The 25,206-nt window shown below is 40.7% G+C and overlaps 3 protein-coding genes and 1 non-coding gene across 5 annotated transcripts; 3 read left to right on the top strand and 1 right to left on the bottom strand.

Annotated features, from left to right (window-relative positions):
* The first annotated feature begins 1,473 nt into the window (after nt 1–1,473).
* LOC143301421 (uncharacterized) lies at nt 1,474–11,169 on the top strand. 2 transcript variants are annotated; one of them, XM_076615714.1, is made up of 3 exons: nt 1,474–1,941; nt 9,339–9,519; nt 10,497–11,169. In XM_076615714.1, exons 2-3 carry the CDS (start codon nt 9,340–9,342, stop codon nt 11,028–11,030), a joined length of 714 nt encoding a protein of 237 aa, XP_076471829.1. In that variant the 5' UTR covers nt 1,474–1,941; nt 9,339; the 3' UTR covers nt 11,031–11,169. The 2 variants fall into 2 exon arrangements, with proteins under 2 accessions (XP_076471829.1, XP_076471820.1); XM_076615705.1 differs by lacking the exon at nt 1,474–1,941 and adding an exon at nt 7,595–7,641.
* A 189-nt stretch (nt 11,170–11,358) lies between these two features.
* On the top strand, nt 11,359–12,283 carry LOC143277451 (UDP-glucuronosyltransferase 3A1-like). Its single transcript, XM_076582278.1, has 2 exons — nt 11,359–11,786; nt 12,277–12,283. Exons 1-2 carry the CDS (start codon nt 11,359–11,361, stop codon nt 12,281–12,283), a joined length of 435 nt encoding a protein of 144 aa, XP_076438393.1.
* Nucleotides 12,284–12,889: 606 nt separating this feature from the next.
* Nucleotides 12,890–24,794, bottom strand: LOC143279452 (uncharacterized). The gene is made up of 8 exons (XM_076583494.1): nt 24,660–24,794; nt 23,813–23,845; nt 21,007–21,133; nt 18,932–18,967; nt 17,394–17,452; nt 16,380–16,459; nt 15,032–15,093; nt 12,890–14,254 (listed from the first exon to the last, which is right to left on the bottom strand). The coding sequence occupies exons 1-8, from the start codon at nt 24,694–24,696 to the stop codon at nt 14,200–14,202; spliced, it is 489 nt and encodes a 162-aa protein (XP_076439609.1). The 5' UTR covers nt 24,697–24,794; the 3' UTR covers nt 12,890–14,199.
* A 226-nt stretch (nt 24,795–25,020) lies between these two features.
* On the top strand, nt 25,021–25,121 carry Trnar-ccu (transfer RNA arginine (anticodon CCU)). The gene is made up of 2 exons: nt 25,021–25,057; nt 25,086–25,121. It is a non-coding gene; the product is annotated as a tRNA-Arg (tRNA).
* The last annotated feature ends 85 nt before the right edge of the window (nt 25,122–25,206 follow it).

Below are 25,206 nucleotides of genomic sequence, written 5' to 3'. Positions count from 1 at the left end.
AGCTTCTGTGTGTGTGTGTGTGTCAGTGTCACGGTGTGTGTGTGTGTGTCAGTGTGCGTGTGTGTGTGTGCGCGTGTGTGTATCAGTGTCACTGAATGTGTGTGTGTCACAGCGCGTGCGTGCGTGCGTGCTTGTGTCACCGTCTGTATCTGTGCAGGCTCTGTGCGTGCGTGTGTCAGTGTGTATGCTGTGCGTGCAAGCGGCGTGCGACGGTAGTGTATGTGTGCGTGCCACCGGCCGGCCGGGCGCGCGCGTGTGAGTGTGTCTGTTCATGTGGTGCCAGTCTTTATGTGTGTGTGTCTGTGTGTGTACTAGTATTTGTGTGCTTGTGAGAGGCTCCTACCCCCTTCCTCTATGAACTCGATAAAAAAAAACAACTGCATAGTCTCTCTCTCTCTCTCTCTCTCTCTCTCTGCACACACACACGCACACACACACACACACGCACAGATATATATATATATATATATATCATGTGGCCACAAGTGGCACGAATGCAGGCAGACTGGAGAGCCCTTTCTTTCAAAGTAAAAAGTTGAAAGTCGAACGCGGGGAAGGGGGCGAGAGGGCCGAGAGAGATAGAGAGCCTGGGCTGGTAGAGAGAGATAGGGGGCTGCTGGAGAAGGGAGGCGGCGAGCCCAGTGAGGCAGGTGCGCAGGCCGAGATGTTCTGTTCACTTGGCAGCCAGCACGCCAGGAAAAGGAGTCGTACATCCTTCCCCACACCTTGCCGGGAAGAGCCGCTTGTCATCTTGTATTTCTCTCTCTCCAACTGCCCGGCATCCAGGTAAAAATGAAACCCCATTCATTTCCAGCCCATGCGGGCATTTTTATCTTGTGCACACGCGGCCCTCCTTGGTCGATCGGTATTCGCGCGCGCGCGCGCACACACACACACAAACACACACACACACTGAGCACACACACTGACACATACAAAAACGCATGGACACATGCGGCACTGCACTGACGCACACACGCACACGGCACTGCACGCGCGCATACTCAGTGACACTGACACACACACACACACACACACACACACACACACACACACACACACACACACGAGGACTGAGGATTCGTAGTCATCATGCAGTACCATTTCGACATGAATAAACCGGCGTTATGAAGAAGAAAAAAATATTCATTTTGCAGCGGAGTGTGTGCGTCAGCACCTGCATGCATGTAAAAACGGCTTACGTGGTTTGGGTTGAACACAACGTCCACTTTGGTTTTTGTTTTGTTTTTGTTGTTGTTTTTTTTGCTCACAAGCGCAAATACCAGGATAGAGACTTCTGTCAGGGGGGAGAACGAAAATGCATCACGACCCACCTGTAACCCTTCAACCCCACCCCATTCCCCTTTGCACGCAGCGACTGGAAAGAAGCAGAACATGCAACCTCTTCCTTCCCCTCCTCCCCACCACCCCCTTCTACCTGAGGGCTGCAGCGCACAGCACGTTCGTGTGGCGTGTGCAGTAACGGCACTGTTTGCCTTGCTGCCCTGCTTCCCTCCCGGACCCCTACAGACTGACTTTCTGCCTCTCTTTCGGAGTCTTTCCAGCTCTTGCGCTGTGTGGGAAGCACAGCAAGATTGTGGCACATTGGGGGGGCAACGCCCTACAGAGGGGGGAAGAGATCATCTGAAGAATGCCCCCTCCTCCTCCACCTTTCTGCCGCCCCACCCGAGGAGTGTGAGTGAGACTGTCCACCCCCATGCAGGCAGTCCGGCACGAGACAGGACTGGCGTCGGTTTCAGCTCGGGCTGACCTGATGAGGAGGAGGGAGGGAGGGACCAGAGGCCTCTGATTTCGATTTTTCTTGTCTTTTTCTTTTTGTATTGATATCATTCTCTGCCCTGTGCGGGCGCCCTATTCCACTGGTTCAGGACAGGAGGCCAGTTCTGACACTTCATTTTGGGACAGACTGTGACTGAGAGAGTGAGTATGACCTGATTTTTTTTTTCGCTTTACTTTTTTTTGTTTTTTATGTCGAATGATTTTTTGTTCATGGGGAAACTGAAACTGACGAAATCATGATCAGTCATAAGAAGGAAAGAAAAAAAAGGAGGGCAACGCGCTAGCCTGTGTGTGATAGATAAAACAGATTCATCTCTGGATTGGGTTTCTGTTTATGTAGCCTTCAACTCATCAAATCGTTCATAGAAATTCGAAGAGACTGAGAGTCTTGATTTGACTCAGTCGAAGAGAGAGGGGGGCGGGGGGGGGGGGGGGGGTTTACGAGTTAATATTTGTTTCTCCAGTGCCCAGAGATAGTGAAACAATGCTGATTATGTGTGTGTGTGTGTGTGTGTGTGTGTGTGTGTGTGTGTGTGTGTGTGTGTGTGTGTGTGTGTGTGTGAAGACGTGCTGCGTATCAGTGGGCTTAAGTTTCGGTATCTGCCAGTGTGGACATGATTTATTTCAAAGCCCCATTCACCTGATTAACCTAGTGGCCAGTTTGAACAATGTATGCATAGTATCAATATATTTGTGTGTACGGCTGAAAATAAGCATTAAGTTTGACCTTGACTTGCTTCAAGGTCACAGCTTCAAGCAAACGGCTTCGAGACTAAGTGTGTGCTGTGCTGTGTTCTGCTCTGTGTGTGTGTGTGTGTGTGTGTGTGTGTGTGTGTGGTGTGTGAGTGTGTGTGTGTGTGTGTGTGTGTGTGTGTGTGTGTGTGTGTGTGTGTGTGTGTGTGTACAATCCTAGTGTTATGGGCCCAGAGGCCTGAGAATTGAAATATTTGTCACTTTGACTCTGTGTGTGTGTGTGTGTGTGTGTGTGTGTGTGTGTGTGAGAGAGAGAGAGAGAGAGAGAGAGAGAGAGAGAGAGAGTGTGTGTGTTTGCCGCGCGCGCGGGTGTGTGTGTGCGTGTGTGTTTGCGTGTGTGTGTGTGTGTGTGGTGGGGGGGGGGGTCTGTTTTACATTTTTACACACACCTTAAGTGTAGGTCTAAAAGTTCCAATCACAGGATGAACAATTACCTTGGGAAAGGTCACCTACTGCCCGCCCCCTTCCCTCCCCTCGTCTCCTTCATGGACACCAGTCGCCCCCTCTCTATCTCTCTGTCTTTGTTCCTTATTGAACAGACGTGACATCATGTACATGCAGTTGTTGTTTTCCCGCTGTTTTTTGACGGTTTTTTTTCTCCCTCGGAATAACACGATATGCATTGTGAGCGGATGCGTCACTTTGAGAATACCTTTGAAAATCAGTAACAAGTGACTCAGTGAAAATGGCATACCCGGCCCACTGCCGGCATTCCCGGAAAGAGAAACAGGTGATATTCTGGCTTATCGTAATACGAAGTGGTTGTTTTTCTGCCAGTGACTTTTTGAAAATACTTTTCTTACAGCATCATGTGGTTTTTCTTCTTCTATCTGACTGACGTTTTATAGAACAACTTGCCGGTGACTTTTTGAAAACTAGTACTTTTCTTACAGCATCATGTTTTTGTTGTTTTTTTTCTTCTATCTGACGTTTTATAGAACAACTCGGTAGCTCTTAGGCCAACCCGGGTTGGCGAAAACTGAAGACACAGACACAGATACTGACCGCAGACACAGACACACACATTCTTGCTAAGAATGGTCTCAGTATTTTGAATTAATGTTCAAAATGTCAGCGAAAAATGTGCAAGGTACCCCACCTCCCCCTTTTTGTTTCTTTCATATACTGTCATTTTGATAATCTATTCCCCCCCCTTCCACCCCACCTTCTCATCCACCCTAGCTCTGCCGTTCGTCCGTTAGTTGTGCCGCACACACATTGCTAAGTTCGATACCGCGGAGTACATGGAACGCCGCTGTGTGTTACTTGACAGCTTGTCTTTAAGCAACTTCAGATCGAGGGTTTTCGTTTCTGCTGCTTTGGCAACACTCTGTGTTGGCGTCATGCTGATCTGGGCAAATGTGCTGACACTGCAGTTCCACCCACAACTACCACACCGCACAGCACGTGCAATGCACCCCTCCTTCCACCCGGCCACCCCCCTGATCCCTCCCAAAAGCCGCTCAAAATAGATAACAGTCTGGAAAGCATTTTCACCGTTTCGTCAGTTCTAGAGCTGCGGGGTGCATGGTGAGTTGTGCCAATGGCTGGCTGCATGACTGCTAACACATGCACGTCTTCAGTGTCTGGTGGAACGAGTAATATCCGTGTAAGCGTTAACCACCGCCTACCCCATTCTGTTCTTCTCAAAGGCAACAACATCTCTAGGGCAACAATATCTGAGACAAACAAAAACACAAAACCAGGGTAAAACAACAACCACAAAAAAAACGACAGTAATGGAAAAACGTGCAACTGAATCAGGTAGAGCACACGAACGCGCGCGCGCGCGCACCCGCCCACACACACATACACACACACCGTGAAGTGCAAGAATAGATGGGGGACAACTGAAGCCGAGTAACTGAGTGGCGTGTTAGCGCTTCCGCCTAAGGGCCCGGGCCCGCATTTAATTTGCGAATCCTAATACCACTTAAGAGCCTGCACCTTTTTATGTACCGGTCATTTAGCCAACTGACACGGTAGAAATAAATAGTTGACTCACCATAAATTGCAGCAGACAGTTCGTTCGCAGTAACGTTGTCAGTCACACTCCTATCATTATTAGCTTTCCACATGCAGTTAGATAGGCTAAAATGTCGTTTTGCAGGCCAGTGTGGCTCGGAAACAGGTAGGCATACACGTAGACCCTAATAGACACTAATGTCTCTCTACATTGAATTCTAGTGTCTGTGGTCTAAATAAACAACAGAGCAAACAAAAAACAATGACGTCAAATTCCTGGCACTGAAAAGAGGAAATGAAGCGTATGGAGAAAACGTATTATATAGCATCTGATTTTAAATGTTAAAAAAAAGAATACGTAAACAACCGAAGAAACAAACAAACAAAAAAACAATGACATCAAATCCCTGGCACTGAAAAGAGGAAAGCGTATGGAGAAAACGTATTACGTAGCATCTGATTTTAAAGGTTTAAAAAAAAAGTTATTTTCAGGAAAAGATATAAGACAAGCCAGCAGCGCCTGTTGGGCCCGTCGACTTCCCAGGGTGGAAATTTTTCTTATCTCAAAGATCAGACTGCGTACGTATATCCTTCTTCTTCGCCCACAACTCTGTCGTGGAGAGTCATTGGGGCACAGCACAGAAGAATTGTTCACCAGATACCTCGATCGCTGGGCCAATCTGTCGGTTGTGTGTCACATTAAAGCATGGGTCTTTTCCTGGAGTTTTAATCCCTTAGTGTACATGTCGTTTAAATGTACACATTAAAGACCTACGAATTGTCAACGCCCAAAGGCCTGATGAACAACATTACCTCAGCCAACACTATAGCCTATATTGGAACTGCCGCCTGCGCCGATGTCGTTTTTAGTGGTCAGTGGACGACTAAGAAATACTTTTTTTTGTTTTAAATGATGCCCTTAAGGCAAAACTACCCAACAAGCACTGCGCCCTCAATGCCGGCGGGGCAAAGATTGTCCACACAGAACGTGTAATGAGGAAAATTAAAATCGTGCTTCCTTGGTCAATCAAAGCAGATTTAACAATTCTTTTGTACCATCTAGACAAACACTAACAAATCTGAAAGAAAAAAGCCCAATCTTAACCTCATAGTGACAAAAATAGTATCACAAAACCAAGCACGACACACATCATTGATTACGCTGGCGTGCGCGCGCGCGCGTGCACACACACACACACACACACACACACCACCAATCACATTTCTGTCTGTCGCCGGAGACAACGAGGATCGAGATAGGCCGGAATCAAGAACAGTCCGGTAACGCAGGTAGAGAAAGGGGAGATAAGATATTACTTGAAAATACGGGCGCGAGAAGAACAGAAACATGTACTGTGTCCTCAGCCATACAGTAAAAGAACAAGGAACTTGTTCCCTCTATTGTGAGGGCATGACACTACACACATGCGTACTGCACAGACAGACAAATAGACAAACCAGATAGACAAACACAGAGACAGGCCACACACACACTGACATCGGCTGACACTGACTCCGAACACGCCCGCCCACGAACGCGCGCACGCAGAGAGAGAGAGAGAGAGGGCACACATACACTGGCACCATACACACACTACGTACACGCGCGCCCACGTACGCGCGCACGCATAGAGAGAGAGATAGAGCCAGAGAGAGAGAGAGGCGAACAGCAAAATTGTTTTCCAGCCAAATAGTTTGCAACTGCCCTCCTATGAACTGTATGTTATTTCCTGCCTTGCTTTTTTCTTTTTTTTTTTTTGATGGTTTAATTTATTTGTTTACTGTGTCATTTTTAATCTATTTCCCTTCCTCCCATCATATCTAAACAATGGGCCCCTTCTATCTCTCGGCCTTCACCTCTTTTCTGGTTTTCTTTTCAATTTTCTTGTTTCTTTCTAATCAAGTTCTGTCATTGTCTTTTTTCCTAATCTTTCTCCTCCCCGCTTTCTGTAATTTATTATGATATTATACCTTTTTGTCATTATTGATATTTTGATTTTATTTTGTTCTTTCTTTCTTTCTGTCATTGTGGGTTGTTGTTGTTTTCTCCTCCTCGCTTTCTGTAGTTTATAATACAGCCTTTTACAACATTCTTTGGCTGTTGATAAATGATGCAGACGTATCTTTTTTCTTGTGTGTGTGTGTGTGTGTGTGTGTGTGTGTGTGTGTGTGTGTGTGTGTGTTACCTTTACAAAAGATACCATTTTCTACAACAAGAATTCACTGCAGTATCTGGCGCACCTCCCCGCCCCGCTCAAAAGCACAGTGCCAGCACTCAGCAGCGGTAACAACGATGAGCCTGAGTTTCGCGCAGCGATCGAGGAACCCGCTGGGTTTCATCTGCAACCTGCCAGTTTTTGTTACTCTCGCGAAAGTTGTTCCATACTGCTGACTGAAACAGGCTACTTTATTTTTTCAGGGGAAAACAAGCACCCTGATGATCCCCCCTTTCAATTTTTTAAAATTTTTAATCTGTGTTACATATACGGTATACGACGCCAAAAAACGTATGCGGCTTATTTTCGGAGAGCATGATTAAGCAATGACCGAATAATAATTTCTTTTTGTTAGTTAAGTTATATTGGGCCAACTACAAAAATACGTATTTTTAAGAGAGAACCAGTCACGGTACTTTTGCAATCCGTTTATTTTTCCGAGTTGCCAGCTGGTTTGTGCGTGGTCGGCCAAAATGCATGCTGGACAATAGGCAATAATACGATGTGATACAATACGGACACAACACTGTACAGAAAATGTACATTGACACGGCCCAATCTGATGCTCACGATAGTTACTTTCTGCATGCACAGCACATGTGTGTTTATATAGAATGACGTCAATGTACAGCGCGCACTTTCATACTGTGTATTATGCGTTTGCTCGCGAGCGGCGTGAGTGTTGGGCCTATGAATGTGCGAGTGAGCGAGCGATTGTGCTTACCATGTGTGTGTGTGTGTGTGTGTGCCAGTGCGTATGTTCAGTTGTGTGTGTGTATGTGTGTGTGACCCATGAATAGTTGGCACATCATGATGTGTTGTTGCAGTCCGTCAGCGGTGCCAGTTGATGTCGAACTGACAGAACCTTTTCTGTCATGACAGCCAAAGAAAGCAACGCCACGTTCTGGTAATGAAAATGAGAGAGGAACAGAGAGAGACAGAGAACCTTTTCCACAATGACAGCCAAAGAAAGCAACTACGTTTTGGTAAAGAATATGATAGATGTGCAAAGACAGAGAAAGAGAGACACAAGGAGGGACAGACAGGAGGGGGAGAGTGACATCAGTACAGACGTGTCGTCATGGTGAATGAGAAAGAGGGAATACAGGGGGAGAAAAACAGACGAACTGAGTGAAAGGGAGGAACAGTAGGGCAGAAACAGAATGAACAAGACAGATGTAGACAGAAGGACACATCGACAAACGCAGATAATGAGTGCCCAGCTTTGGAAGTGAACGAATCACAAAGTAAAGCAGTGCATACAGACGCCAGGCCCTTGAAGGGAACAAATCACAAAGTAAAGCAGTATATATTTTGCGCACGCGCACATGTGTGTGTCTGGTCGCTTGCTTGATTTTTTGCTTGAAAACAACATGGCATGCTAGGAATCTTGAGAGCAAAGGATAGCTGTTTTCAATTTTAAACAGACACATGCGCAATGTTGATCTATTTCTTTTCGGGACACACTAAGGCATTGTGAAACTTGTCAAGGAACACCAGCCACTTGGCACGGAAACAGGGCTGTAAACCATGCGCCAGACACAACAAACAGGTGCAACCGTGTGCCATTATCACATGATGACAAAACAGTTAATAGGCCTACCGCACAGGGAACAGGTCACAGTGCAACCATGTGCCATTATCACATGCAAACATCACACACACAAAAAAAAAGAAGAAGAAAAAGAAGAGAAAACTGTACCAAGTTAAAACCAGTTGAAGTCTGACATAAATGTAATATGAATGACGCTCACGCAATGATTTTTTTTTTTAAAGGCTGTCCGGAATGCGTTATTAACCGAGTTATGCTTCCTCAGGTTGACAACTGTTAGTTAGTGTAGCTCCACCTGCTTACAACTGCTTGTATAACAGTCTTTAATAGCCATCAGACTCCCTCGTACAGAAAAATAAAATGCCGCGGGTGGGGAGATGGCATGGGGAAGGGGATAAGGCATTCACAATCCTCCAAGTCAATGGCTGATGCTAATGAATACCACAGCAACAAAGAAATGAGGTCAGGGACATAATAAGGACTTCAGACTTCTCTACTGTTTGCTGCCTCTTTGTTTTCTCAATGGACACATTTGCTGGGCGACCAGACCGTTGGATTTCAAACCCAATATATATGCTGAAGCTCCTGTCGTCCATGTTCAAGTTTTTGAGTAACAAATACAGTCATAACCTCACATCAGTCCTTGACAGCAGGGTATGGTTGCATGAACTGTATCATTGCAAATGGTCTTGCACATAAAAGCACATAGCACTTCAAGAACATGCACTTAACAAGATGTCTCATTAAATAAATAAATAAGCCCACTGGCAGAATCAAATAAAAATGGGAGGTGTAGCCGACGATTTCAGAAAGCAAAGAAACTTCTTTTTTCCAAGCAGTTTCCGTTTGGCTAACATCTGAGTCAGTCTCAACTGATAGGGCCATCTAATTGTGTGAATTGTGAGCGGTTATGTTTATAAGGAACATGACGGACAATGCAATCAAGATTTCCATTTGTTCCGTGCAGAAGCCTCAGCCAGTGTTTAGGCCATGGCTACTCAAACTCTGTGTGTGCATGTGTGTATGCGTGTGTATATATGTGTGTGTTCAAGGATGGCGACCTTCACGTGTCCTGGTTCCTCCATTCCTCTGGTGCTGGCAGTGGTGCTGTCCTTCACATGCCTGTGTCATGTGACGCTGGCTTGGCGAGTGCTGCTGATGCCACTACCAGACACCAGTCAGTGTCGCCAGGTGGTCAGCATAGGACGGGAACTGAAGTCACGGGGCCACCAGGTATGGTAGTCACTTCAGGGATCTGGTCAACTGCATTAGATAACCCTAACTTAATTGGCCGTGCTTAATTCTAAGTTAAAGTAATGACAAACTGGCCTAAGTTTATAACTGAAAAAGAAAGTATTCTCAAATTAACTTTCATTCGTTCACTTGAAGGTTTCAATTGAGGATCCTGATAACTGTTTGGTATGAAAAGTTTGAACTGACCAACTGATTTGTGGTTGAGAACTCCGAGTTTTGGGCAGAATGTACTGAACATTTCTTGCCTCAAGGTTCTAGACAAGTTTCACAACTTCTTAATTCTGAGAACATAAAATATTCTGTAACATTTGGTACTTTGCGTTGTGCATGTCTGTGCACATCACAACACTTTTCTCTTATAAAAAAAAAAAAAAAAAAGCTTCTCTGAAGCTTCTTCGAAAGCCAGAGATACACAATTCAAATCAAGAAAACTCATGCACTGGAGTGTTAAAGCAACATTAACTTGCTTAATACTGAAGTGTTTCATGATATATGAATCTCAATAATGATTACTTCCTTTTTCTTTCTTTTTGTTCTTTTTCTTTGTTTGTCTTGTCCCATTCAGAAATTGCATTTGACATTTTAGAAATCCTCTGTTACCATATCTTTATTACTCTTTCAGGGCAGTGGGTAGAATACTGCAGTATTATCAGTCTACCTATTTCAGTATTCGATTATAAATAATAAAAATCACTCCAACTCTGAATCATCATCATAGTGGCAAGTGAACAGATGAAACAGTACTGCTGATCAGTATGTAAACAGATTATGTAATGAGTGACTGTGAGCCTGACGAATGGCGGATGCTGAGTGAAAAAGGAGAGAGAGATGGGAAGAGAGAGAGGGGAAGAGAGAGAGAGAGAGAGAGAGAGAGAGAGAGAGAGAGAGAGAGAGAGAGAAGAATTCATTGCAAAAAAGCAACAAAAAACAGCAGCACCCTGTGAATCTTTCACCAGGTGATCCTTTTCGTGCCGGACTATTTCCGAGCCAGACGGTGCACCGAACCCTCCCCACCCAACACTGCCGACATTGACATTCTGCCCTTCGACACCAGTGAGGAAGAAGCGGAGGTGATAGAGGACAAGATGGAGAGGCTGGGGAATGAGGTGATGAGGGGGGGCACAGGACTGCTGGGCGACTCCAGTGAGGCTGAGGATGTGGTCAGCTACATCTGCACCAGCTACATGGACGCCCGCGATGACCTGGACCAGCTGCGCCGTGTGGGGAAGGTGGACATGGTGGTGGTGGACGGCTCTCATGTGGGGCGCTGCCTGACGCTGCTGCCCGCCTACCTGGGAGCCCCCTTCGTGGCCGTGTCCAGTTTCATTGACCCCTACGACAGCAGGCAGTCCTCTGCCCACAAGTTTCTACCCAGCTCCCTTCTCCGGGCTACCAGGAAACATGGCCTTCTTCCAGCGTCTGTCCAACTTCTTCAGCTATGCCACCTATGGTGGTGGGGGCGGTCTATGGGGAGGCTTTCACCAGGGTAACACCCTCGGAGAGAGAGTCAGCCGCCTTGACCACAACAAGCTCATCAAGAAAGCGTCACTGTACCTGGAGAACTCAGACTACATCATTGACTACCCTAAAGCCACCTTCCCCAACTTCCTGCAGGTGGGTGGACTGACAGCTTCCCCTGCCCAGCCCCTGCCCGGTCCTCTAGCCAGGTTCTTTGAGGGAGGCGCAGACACAGGGGTCATTGTGGTGTCACTCGGACCTCACATCTTCACACCAAACAAAAACCTGGAAGACAAACTACATACTGCTTTCCGAAAGCTGGACTCGCGTGTACTCCTGCGTCTGAATGCCTCCAAGAGCATGAGCAGACTGAAGAATGTGCAGACAGTGAGCTGGTTCCCTCAGAATGACGCTCTGGGCCACCCCAACACCCGCCTCTTTGTTTCACACTGTGGCAAGAACAGCTTTTTCGAAGCGCTTTTCCATGGAGTGCCGATGCTTTGCTGCCACTTCGCTGGCTCTGACGTGCTGGGTACAGCAGCAAGGGTGGCAGAGTATGGTGTGGGACTGTCTATTGACCTGCTGACTGCAAGTGCTGATTCAGTAGCTGCCGCCATCACCACCTTGCTGACGGAGAAGGCCTACACAAGACGTATGAAGGCTGCCTCCAAACTCTTCCACAGTCGCCCACACTCTCCTGCTGGAAGGGCAGCGACCGCCATAGAACATGTCCTCAGGTATGGAGGTGGCTACCTCAGACCACGAGCCATTGAAATGAACTACTTCCAGTATGCAGGACTTGATATTGCACTGGCACTATTTATTATTGTTTTGGGTGTGATAGCCCTGGTTTCTGTTGCCGTGCTTAAACACTGGCCTAATTTGCACAAGAAGAAAACAGACTTGGGGGAAGACTCTGTAAGTGAGAATCCTGAGTCGCCTGTCAAGACAGCTGAAGAGCAGATCACGAATCCACATGCATCAATAGTCATGTACATTTTTTTTGTAATGCTTGTGCTCTTCTACATTTTCTTTTGAAAACAAACACTTACTGGTTCCCATGTTTGCTGCAATGTATCAGTGCATCCCACCTTGTGTTCACTTCACATCTAAATACACTTCTTCTGCAACTTCTCCTTATGTCACATGTGAATTTTTTGTTCCACAGAGGCAGCTTTCTGTGTTTTCATTTCTACCATGTGGAAAAAAAAAAGAAAAAAAAAAGCTGGTTGGATGCGTTTTTCCTTATTTGATTACAATGGGTTGAATGTTTTCCAGTGCTTGAGTGAAAATATAATACTCTTTTCAAGAAGTTTGTTGATTAAAGTAAAGTAGGTAATTTGAAATGTGGAATGTTGTTTATTTGCATGACTGTGTGCAAAGGAAATGGAAACAGATACTTTATAGAGTGTATAGGTAAGATGATTAAAGAAACTAAAGCAAAACAAAACAAAAACAACAACAAAAAAAAGCAGGGTGCATGAGTTTGGGAGGGGTTGGAAGGTTCTGAATAATCAGATAAATTTCCCAAAGAAACAGTTGTGGAACAGAGTGCCAGGTTTAATAAAAAAATCATTTTGAATGGGAAGAATTAATGGTGACCAATACATCTGAATTGTGACTGGATTATAAAACCAACAAAACAGAGCTGGAAAAATTTTCATGCTGAGTAAGATGTGTATGGTATAAACAAAAGCTGTATTCAATTCTATTTCCAGAAAGATATATATTTTTGCCATTTATCTTTTTTCTTTTTCTTTTTAAAGCCCAGAAGAGAAATGGAGTGGAAATTCGGTTCAAGTTTTTCCAAAATAGAATAAGTCATGCATAAAAAAAAGAAGTCTCCATATTTGAAAAAACAGCAATGAAACTTTCCATAACCCACTGAAAGTTGATCTGTTAGCTTAACATATGAACTTGAACTTCTGCATGTGTTTACGCCTACACAGAGAAAGGATTAAGGCACTAGCAGGTCTCGGCACACATGCATGGGTGTACATGGGTTCATTGGGTTGTGATGGTGGGGTTCAGTACCCTATCAACCATCAACAGAAAAAGATTCCTCACTTTAATTATTTCTTAAAATATTTTTGACATCAATGTCTGTAAACAACAAATATGGTTTAGTATTTCACCACAGCACAAGAAAAATGTTTCTCTTTTTCCACATGAATCTAAACAACAAGGCATTATTTTCAAAACAAAAAGTTTAATACAAACCACAAGATAAACACATATTTTGGTAAAATTTTCTTCAAATTGACAAAGACAACACAAAAATTTACACTGAGTGCACTTTTTTTTTAATTTTTATTGGATTGCATTAGCTTTAGAAAACCACTTTTGTTGCCATGGGTTCTTTTGCATGCTCTGAATGTGTGCAGCAAGCAGTTACCTCAGTTTATCACCTCATCAAAGAAAAACCCAGCACTCACATCACCTCTTAAGTTCTGGTAGAAAGAAGGGTTGAAGGAAAGGAGGAATCAAACACAGGACCCTCACTTCCAATTCAGCTGCTCTATCCAACTAGCCACAATTCCACATAGCATGACTGGGTCAAATCCTAGCAACAGTAAAGCACAACTTTGGAGGAGGTGTACCTGCTTACTGAGATATGAGACCTTCCATTCTGAACATAACTGCCCATGTTTAAGAATTGAATGTGTCATTTGGAAAGCTTGGGAAAGCAATGGAAAACAAAATAATACCCTAACAAAAACATGTTTTAAAACCATATACTATCAGAAAACCACATTTTTGATGCAACAATCATATTAAAAAAATCCAAAGACTGCATATTTAAACCAGAATTTATTTCAGAAAATCAATAGCAGAAATGATAATCAAAACGAACAGATACAAATTAAAATGCAATGTAAAAAAAACAAAAAAACAAAAACAAAACAAAACCAAAAAAACAAGACACTTCCTGAGTTTCTGAAAGATGGACTGTAAATTACTATTTTCTACATTAGTTACAAATATATATCTTTTCAGTCAGTGGCAATGGCTTTAACTGTTTTAGTATTCCGTAGTCTCAATGCCTTCTCATTTCAATTAAACTGTTTTGCTGTTCTTGACATAAATATGACTGCACACACACACATACATACACACACACATACACACACACACACACAGATGCAGACTCACTTCAGATGAGATAACTAAAATAAGACACACAGGCAGGACACAGTGCTGTCATGCTATAAAATCCAGAGGTCGGTTGAAGCCACCACGTCTGTTCATGTACTGTCTGTAAAAAGAAAAAAAAAATTCTGGCTTTAAACACAGTTTGAAATAATGCAGTTTTTATCAGTTTCATTAATCTATTTTCTCCATAATATTATTGGAAATGTAGAATCTTAACTGTATACAGTAGTGACAAGTAAAAATTATCCTAGCCCTTCCACAAATGAAGATTCCCCACTGATCCCTCTTTTGTAACACTTTTCACAGACAAATATTTGTCAATCCTTTAAGATCTTTCACAGGTAAAGATTCTCCTCAGCCTCAAACATGTTGAATGAATGAAGATTCCCAAGTCCTTTAACACAGCTTTCACAAGCAAGTTATCTCATCCTTTCAAACATCGTATAACTGAAGAGTCCCCTGTTCCCTCAACATTTTACATGAGTAACTAAAAATTTCCCCAATCCATTCTAACACCTCATACAAGTAAAGATTCTCCAATCCCATGAAAGTAAAGATTTCCCATTTCTTTCAAAGATCTTTGCAGATAAGACTCCCCTTCATCTTCACACAGAGGTTCCACAAGTAAACAAAAAAAGAAGTCCCCACAAAAACTGTACAATAAATCCATAAAAAAATAAAAGCCACCAAGCGCTTAACAGATACCTCACACATGCATTATGTAACTTATTTTAATGACTAATTTAGGAAAAAAGATTGAGACCATTAAAAAAACAAAATGTTAAAGAAATGAAATGATAGCTGAAAGAGAATCAGTAGTCAACCTGGTTGAATAACACACACACACACACAAAGTAAGATGACTAAACATTTCCTGTACCTGTATCGTCTCTTGCGAACAATATTCGCAGAATAGATATCATTTCCATCCACTTTCTTTCCCTGAAAAAGAAAAAGAAATAAAAGCATCAGCAAATGAGTATCCTGCAATCATTAAACTAAGTGTAACAGCAGACCTAAAAATGAGAGTCTTCTAAATAATAAAAATATAAATAAAAAATAGAATAACAAAATAAAAAATGAATCCAGAAAAACCTGTTAACCATTATTTCAAGAAATCTGGCAGAGTAACAAGCAACATTCTTCCCTTGTTCTGCATTCCCTGGTATGACATATTTCCTGGTAGCTAAGGTATGGGGGGTTACGGGGGTTGGGGGGCGAAAAGACAAGTAACATTGACTGCATTATGATCATACTGGCAAGCAATACTTTGGCTTAGTAAATGTTGTTTTTCTTTCTGAGACTCCAGCTTTTTCCACAGCACTTATCCCAGATAGTAATTGTGCAGGGAAAATATTATCAAGAAACTGATTATGTTACATGTTCTCAAACTTTCCTGGGTAAGTCATAGGGAGGCTGCTTTGCAGCACTGCAGTCAATCCAAACTTCTACACATGTGAGAAAAAAAAGAAAAGAATCAACACATACAAGACTGCTGGATAATTCCATTGCTTTCTTGAATCATGTGCATGTGCAATGCCAGAGGCGATAGACATAGACAAAAGCAGTAAACATGTGCTCCATTTTCAATAAGAAAACAAAAATATGAAGCAAAAAGTCAAAAAGAGAAGCCTGTTGTTTTGCACATTCTGCCTCTCTTGATCGCCTTTGTTGCTTGCAATTTGGGAGAGCTAATCAACTTCGAGAGCACAGATCATTAATGTGCCTCTGTAAGTCATGTAAGCACGGAACTCTCCAGAAGTCTATTATACAAGTGCCTGCATCGTTTGTGCATACACTATGTCCACGGTCCCCTGTCTTCTCCTCTACCTACCTACCTAACCCTTGGAAAAAAAGGGGAAAAAAAAAGAAAAGAAAAAAGAAATAACAAATGACATCAACAAAGAAAACAATATCAATATAAGTAAACATCCACAACAGCAAAAAAACATTATCATTATTATTATCATGACAAGATAAGGTCATGTACTAGGCTGACAAAAACATTAAAATAGGATGTGACACCACAAACAAAACACCACCAGGTTATACAATTTGTCACACCCATCCTGTCTTATGCATACACAAACACATATAAATACTTGTGGACATATAACTACTGACAGAGTTAAATCATACATAGTAGTAGTAGTAGTGTTAGGACTTGTATTTTGTTTTTTGCTACTTTACCACACTCACAAATGACAAAAGATTCATGTTTCACAAACCTTGGTGGAGTCAAACCCAAGGAACCCCATGACCGACATCATGTCCTTGTCCTCCTCGCTCAGGCCCTCCAGCTGGGATTCTGCAACGAAACAGCAATAAAATGTCAACATTCACAGAATGCAACATAACCATAACAATAACAACACCAAAAAAATTAGCCATATGCAGAGCACAAGAACAGGAGTCAAGATGGCTGCTGGAAAAAGAGGGTGCTACATGCTAGTCAGGGATGCAAAGGGGAGGTAACCTACTTCAGGAGGTTATCGGCTGTAGCTACTTTCGTTTTCTCTGCATTGGCGGGTAGTAGTTTGTACAGGACAGGAATCAGATCCCTGCTGGAGTCTGCACTAGTGGGTCACAGTTAAGTATGTGTAATTAAACAAATATTTCAGTAAACCTAGCAACAACAAAAAACCCAAGAAGAAACTCAAAGATAAATACATAAGTTCATAATCAAGAAGTAAATGAAGACATTATAGTTTTAACTTCTTAAATTTGCTTCTTGTCTCTTATCTTTTTTGTTTTGTTTGTTTGTTTGTTTTTTTCTTCTTTTTTTACTGCTCCATTATCCGCATGTATTTAGATTATGATGCTTTATGACTAAACAACAAAATAATATAACTGGTTTATTTTTTTTCCAACAAATGATAAAGTATACAAAAATAAGAAATCCACAATAACTTACTGTTATCAAATTGGTGGTTGTTTATAGACAGGTTTAGTTTGCTCTCCCTCCACTTGGTGAGGGTTGTTATTTTTCAACAACAGCTTTTGATGCAATAATAAATGGTGGGTAATTATTCACTGCACATTTGATGTCAAGACAAACTCTGCACTTTGTAGGAAGACCTAAAACATACCTGGATGGCTCACTGCATATATTTTAGGAAGGTTACCAATAACAATATAAAAAAATATATACACAACTTTACAGAAGACAATAATTTGGCAGAATATAGATGACTTAGAGGGACTATCCATACTAAAACCAACATCAAAATATGCAAACTCACCATCTATTTTTGGTTTTTCTGCAACAGCCATCTTCTCTTGGTTGCCTCTTCCGGAGTCTCTGCAGATCACACATTTATATTATAACCCATACAAATCATACATTTTTACAAGATCATAAACATTTTCTCTCTGCTACTACTACCTTTTTATATACAATGCACACCTGGAATAGATGAATGACAAACTACAAGAATCACCCAGGAACCACTAATACTTGGACTCACCAGCAACACTGATCAACAGCACCACCACTATTCCACTATTTCCAGGTAAAGCAGACCACAAGGCTTGTGAAAGAATCAAGTCTCCGCCCCTACAAGTTATGTACAAAGACTGTACTGAGACACTTTGCAAAACAGGAAAGCTGACTCTGGGCCATGAAAAATAAAGTCCAAGATATCACCCCAGCTGTCTACCAACAAGCTAAGGGTGATTAAAAGATTATAAATCAGTTACAACTTGAAGTAGATCAAAGCTGAAATTACTTCTAAGGCCTGAAACCTGATGGATAAAGAACGCTAAACTGAATACCAATTGGTACTGCCTGTCATTTTTCTTCTTTTGTTTTCTTCGTGTGTTCAGTTAGACTTCACCTTCAAAGTAATAATAATAATAATAATAATAATGGATACTTATATAGCACACTATCCAGAAATCTGCTCTAGGTGCTTTACAAAAATGCTTTCGTTAACATAAAATATTATATCTATGTTACATACACACACCAAATGTGACTACACACACATACACACACACACATACATTTTAACATACATGTGTATCTACAGCTAACCTAACACATACGCACACATAGGCAGGCACAAACTTACATAAACACACGCACACACAATACACATTCATATACATGCATGTAGTTATGTACACATACATATACACACATAGTCAAGCACAGCTAACGAAAAGGAAGTGGACCTGCCACAATTGAACTTATTGCTGAGGGAAAAGGTGAGTTTTGAGACGAGATTTAAAAGATGCGAGGGAATCACAATGACGGAGGTTATCAGGGAGCTTGTTCCAAGTCTTTGGAAAGTATCTTTTTTACTTTCAGCATAGCATAACACTGTGGTAATACCTGGTTGAAAGGACTCTGGAATAAAGCTGACATCAAGTGGGAATTACTATTACTAGAACCATGTCTGTAGAATATCAGCTGTTCCTTTACCAAGGAAACTGTTTTCATCAACCAAGGATAAAGCCAACCCCAGTAGTACAAATCAATTTTCACAGATCGATAGAAATCTCACAAACAAGCCTGCCAACCATGCTTATCAACGGATGGTCTCAGTGTCACCAGTTATCACAGGAAAATTGAAACTCATGCGGAATATAAATCCCCACAAAGTTTCTGGAAAAGATAGGATACCTGCTGAGAGATCCTGAAAGAGTGTGTGCACATAAGTTAGACTCAAATCACCTACCCCAATGCCTACTGTATCTTTAGCATGAAAATAGAATTCATAAAGAAAACTTAAAAAAAAAAAGGGGGGGGGGGAATAAACAGATTACACAATCTCACCTTTCCTTTGATCTTCTTCCTCGGGGGGATGTTGATCTGCAAGAAACAAACAACAAAAAATCAAAATGTGTGTATCTGTGGAGTTATTTAGAATTTGATTTAACTGATTGAGATGTTGAGATAATATCAATATACATCAATATTCATTCCAGTTCCTTTCACTTTGAAGACAGTGACAAATGCCAAACATAGACCTATGGAAAGCGGTAGTGGCAGCAACGTATAAAGTCTGTTTCATAATACAGAAATACCGACAGCTGATACTGTGATAGAAATCATTCTGTAGCAATATTTCTTTTAAAAAAACAACAAAATAACTAACACCTGATATAAAAAAAAATTTCTGACTCTAATAAAATATTTCAAATTTATAAGCATTATAATCATTTCTATAAATGATATATAACCAGTGCAAGCTAACTTACACATGATCAACCTTAACTGGCAAATATATTCTATAATATATCTTATGATAAGTATGAATACATCTATTAACCAGTTCAGTGCCAGAGAATTTTGTATAAAAAAAAAAAAAAGTGCTCTCCCCTTGCCAGGGAATTTTGAGGATTCGGGGGTAATAAATCACAAAAAATGCTAGCACAAAAGCTGTGGGCGATACAGAAAGAAAGTAAACGTTTTTGTGAAGGAAAATGAGTGAAGATTCTGTTTCTGGGCTTTTTTTCCCCAATTAGGTTGATTGTAGGTAACTGTTCAGGCATGTTAAGTCAAGATAATTTGTGTGCATAATGACATCCATAAAGAAAAGAAACAAAATACAGCTTGAAATAGTAAGCCTATTGTCAGATTATACCGGTAGAAGAAATTAAAACAGGCTATAAGTTTATGAAAACAAATCACAGCTCTTGCAGACATTTTAGTAAATCACTGTCCCAATAATGACAAAAGTGAGTAAAGTCAACGTGAAAGGTCAATTACAGTCCCAGAAACTGAACTGGCAAGCTTTTTGACAGCAACGAGCGTTCGCAAGTGAGAGGGTGAAGTTCTTTGATGGCGTTCACTCCTTTCAAGTTGCACATGGGCCGATTAAATTGTCTGCTGTGCTTCCAGCTTGCCACCTCTCCAAACAAGTCATCCCTCTGATTCAGCGAAAAAAAAGCGTTAAAAACAAAAAGCACATGTTTCACGGCCAGTGCAGGTTCAGCACTGTGTTTCGTGAAAATCGTGGGGCATTGGCAGTTGTTGATTGCCTTCTGTCTGCTTTGAAAAAGCCACGCCCCCTTGATGGCCCCTGGCTGGCATTTGACCTATCGTCTTACATCACTCTTCTCCCTCTCCTTCCCTTCTTCCAACACTGGCTCCACGAATTCTGTCAGTCATAGCCAGGTGTTCAAAAATGCTGTCTGACTGGATGGACGGACTGAATTTCCATAAAATGGGCTGTCAGTTTCATAACTGTCATTGTCAATCACCTTCATTTTCAAACCAATCATCAGAGAAGAGAGATCCTTCTCCACCGCGAAAGCTGTCCTTAATCACAAGCAGAGCTTTCAGAATTGTGTAAATCTGCTGACTGTGACTGTTTACTTTACTGGACACAGTTTTCAATGCATTTGTTTGCACGATACAAATCCCTTTTCCACGCACGTATCACATGGCCAGTTAGCAAATTGTTATTGAGTAGAAAGATGTCTTCTACCTGATGTAAGTTCATTTAAATAGTATTTTTATAATCCAGACACATCAAACTGTTTCAGAGTCTGTTTATGTGAACTGAACCAAACTCCAATGAAGGAAAAATCCAAACATATGCAGGACGTCAGTGGATGTCTTACAGGCACTATGGCAATACTTTTTGTAGGACATCAGCTGACATCTTATAGGCACTCTACTGGTTAAACAGATGTGCTTTAAACATGCAATTGATGTTATTATCATTACTCTTTTGGAATCATCTGAAAAGTTCACTGACATTGCCTCTCTCAAATTTATTTTAAATAACTATTTCAATGTTACTAAAACGAAAAGAACTGTAAACCTGACAACAGAAAAACCTATATGGAAATGACATTTAACAACACACAATACTTTCAAAGGCCCTTTACTTTCAAACGCACCTGCGTCTTGACATCGGAGATTGAGACCTCCGACGAGGAGAGTGGGATCGTGATCTTCTGCGAGCATTCGGTGACCTTGACCTGTACCTTGGAGCTGGTGAACGTGACCTACTTCTTCTGTGGCGGTCTGTGGCATGGATAAAATAATAGTTTTCAATGCTTGCACTGTGTTGAAAAATGCAAAACTTCAGCAAAAAAAAAATCACATCATGAACACACTCACGCTCATCTTCCCACAGTAAAATAATGGTAACATAAGACACACATCATGCACAAATACACACACCCACACCCACGACACATTTACAATATCAAAGGAAAGAACACATGCATACACCTCAGAAGAATTGTGCACTGCCTATGCAGTAGGCAGACCTGTTACACTAAATGAGTGAATCACATTTTGTTCCAGTACCATACTATATCATATGATAGTTATTTTTCTTTTCTTTTTTTTATTTTTCATTTCAAAGCAAACTGAATGTTTCTGAAGAAAAGATATAGGAATTAACCTTTAGACTGCCATGTAAGCTGTTCTCAAATGGCAGATAATTTGCTCCCCTTCCACTGCCATGAAAGCCATACCCAAAAGGGCAGCTGAATATTTCCGTCTCATTGAAGCTTTTCATTTTAGTTTTACATTGTTTTGCAATTATTATATATTGGTCGCTTTAGATTTACCAAACTGACTCTGACTGATTCCCCTGACTCTTACATGGAAATGCCCTACATCACCCAGGAATGTGGTTTTTAAGTGATTTTATCAGCTGACTTGAGCATGTTAGCAACTCATTATCTAAGCGAGAAAGCAAGATCATGAAGATGGCCAAGCCGAATGTGATCAAAACTAAACACCATGACACAGGATTTAGCTGCTGCTCAATGAAAACTAAAATGAATGCTTGATGAAGATGAAGATAAACTGCAATCTAGTGATAGTTTGGAAGAGGAAGCTGAGCAATAACAGCCTACTCTGCATACAGAGAGCAGAACACCAAGTTCAATTTTCTTAGCAGACAGCATGAGTGACTGAGTGATTCAAGAAGGGAACATGCTGTGTGTGACAGACAGGCCCATGAGAGGAAGTGGTGGTGGGTGAGGTATCAGGTTACATTGTGCACAACAAATCAGGACATGAGGTCAAGTGGGAAGGGGAGGGGCAGTGGAGTGGGCATGGCAGAATGCCTATTTTCAGATCAGTGGGTATGACACTGTGCTGTTGATTTTGAGTAAGATAATCATTTGTCAGGAATGGGATGTGTGTGTGTATGTGTGTGTGTGCACATGCACTTGTGTGTGTACATTATATGTATGTGTGCAGTTTAAATGTGTGTGAGTATGTGTATGTATCATGTTTATTTTTGGAAAAAAAATCTTGTGGACTGGTACACATTCATTTAATCATAACATTAACAAAATATCTTTCTCTGAATTTTTCATTCATTTTCCTTTCAACACACACACACATGTTGTTTTTGTTGTTGTTGTTGTTGCTTTTTTTCCTTTCTTTTTTTTAAACCTGTCAGTTAAAAATTTATGTCAGCTTTTTTTCTACAGCAAACCGGATTCAGTTATTTACAAAATCCCTAAGTAAGCCTAAAGTCAATTTCTATATCTCCTTTTTCTTTACTTAGCTGAATCCAGAATACATCACACAAATATAGCATCACTGTTGTTTCCTTTGACAATGCATTTGATTGGTAAATTCTTATAATTATATGCAAATTAAGTCTTCTCTTCAATTTTGGTTTTTGTTAATGTCATAAGAAAAAAATGTTATCACTATAGTTGTGTGTGTGTGTCTTTTTTCTTTCTTTGTGTTTAATTTTTTTTTTTTTAAATTCCTTTCTTTAACTCAGTACTGCCTATACAATTGTATGAACGAAATTGTATGGGTGAGAAATAAAATAGCCAAAAAACAAATGTCAGAATGTATTAACTGAGAACATCCAAAGTTATCAGTAACATAACAAGTTAGTTGGAGACAAAATATAAAAAGTCCTCCCTTCTTATATTATCATACTGCACGATGATGAAAATATCCATATCTTTTGTTCGAAACTTGCACACACTGATGTCTTGTAAACAAATCCAGGAAAGCACAAAGAGTTTAAAACAGATTCATTTCAGAATGTTATACAGCCATGATAGCGCCTCTTCATCCTTGTTACTGAGACGAAACTGGGTCAGACACCACTGTCAACATGCTCTGTTCACGTGAGCCATCCACTGCGAAAATAACTCTTCTGCTCACAAGACCAGCAAAACACACTGCATTTATAAAAATTTTATTGGTCGCAGTGGAGAGTGGAAAGGTCAGTTAAGATATTCTTAGATTATAATGTCAGAATACAAATCAGGTGCCTCTCTAAAAATTCAAAACTATCTAAGGCCCCCATAGGGTTCTTTCGTCCCAAGTGAGTTAACAGAAAAAGCAAATAGAATGCTGATGGTATTTTCACAAATGTTTCCTTCCTATATTTATCAATTTACATTAAAAAACGAAACAAAAACAAAACAAAACAAACAAAAAAACTAGCATGCACACAACTACCCAAACATACATTATGCGTTTACATGTATTCACACATTCTCACAGGCACAGATGACATGCATATAAATTGTATCTACTATCAGTTTTGGAGAAAACACTTTATTTAAAGAACAAAATCAATTACGCTTACAATCTATTTCTCTGATTTAATTTCTTGAAAAATAATTTGATTAAATAACACTACAGTTCAACAACAAGAATTATAATGTGCACACATATATTTATTTAATACATAATAATTACTTCACTCACGTCTTCTTTCTCTGGATCGAGATCGCCTTCGATCTGAAAAAACAACAACCCAATAACTGCATATCAATTTCAAATTAATAAACACGTCAATCAAAATGATATTTTATCAATATAACTCATAAGGAAATATATGTATTGTATTAATACCACACCTTAAATAGTATATATCATCATCACAACTACTACATAATTATGATATATACATGTATATAAGTACTAACACATGAAAACAAATATCATATCTCAAAAATTAAAAATTCATTTTTTCACTCGGTTGTAAATGAACTTGTGTCAGTTGTAAATATGTGATACTTTTGTAACAAACACTGACAAAGTTTGATACATGCAGTGATGCATTAGAAAACAGTGGCTTAACATATTACTGAACAAGTTCTTATCATATAATTTAAAATACCATAACACTTGGCACTTTTCCACTGTCATAATAAAAAGAAAGTTCAAGACTTGTAAAAGTTCTATTATTTGATAAGACTGGCTAAATGTCCCAACATCAAGCACAATTTAACTTAAGTCTAACCCAACAAGCAATGATCACACAATACACAAATAAGCAAAGAAACAACAAAAATAAATTCGGTTCCTTTACATCCATTACACTGAATAAAAACTTTTTTTGTTGGTTTTTGCTGTTGTTGTTTTGCTTCACTCGAGGCCAATGAACTTGTGGCTTTTGATTCTTATGTTTGAACATAGACACTAATATCTATTCTAGTGTCTATGGTTTGAACTGCTAAGTGTTGATTTGAACTGTTTACAGTTTAAACAAACGAGCAGATTTGATCGTCATTGTGGATTGTTGTTCACTTGTTTTTAACTTTACACTTACCAGTCCTTTTGGGTGACCTGCTTCTGCTTCGAGGCATGTCGATAATCTTATAATCACTGGAAATTGGTGCACTCTTCGTGTTCTAAACGTAATGTGTACAAAATTTATCCAACTTGCACTTGCACCGGAAATTACCTTAGAGTTATGATTCTTTGGTCAAATATGTGCCAAGGAATCAAGTGTGTGAATTTCTTATTTTTCCCCACGACAAGTCCCTAGCAGTGTCCTAAATTTTAGGATTTACAATAATGCCAACTTCACATTTCGTACAAATTCAGTTCTAAATCAAGAATGAAAGAAAGTTCAGAAGAGCTATATTTGTGATAATGACATATATTTATTGTTGCACACTTTGTATATCGCCTCCGTGGCCTAATGGATAAGGCATCGGCCTCCTAAACGCCGGATCGGCTATACTTGTGTGCAAGCCGGGGATTGCGGGTTCGAGTCCCGTCGGAGGTGTTTTTTTGTTTTTTTTTCTTCATTTGGGTTTTATCATTATGGGTCTTGCTTTCCTTTCCTTTTCTTTTCCTTCTTTCAAACAGGG

Source organism: Babylonia areolata, chromosome 2, assembly GCF_041734735.1.
Source record: "Babylonia areolata isolate BAREFJ2019XMU chromosome 2, ASM4173473v1, whole genome shotgun sequence".
NCBI classification, from domain to species: Eukaryota; Metazoa; Mollusca; class Gastropoda; order Neogastropoda; family Buccinidae; genus Babylonia; species Babylonia areolata.
Note: the sequence above shows the minus strand (reverse complement) of the source record. Positions and strands in the feature narration are given on the sequence as shown.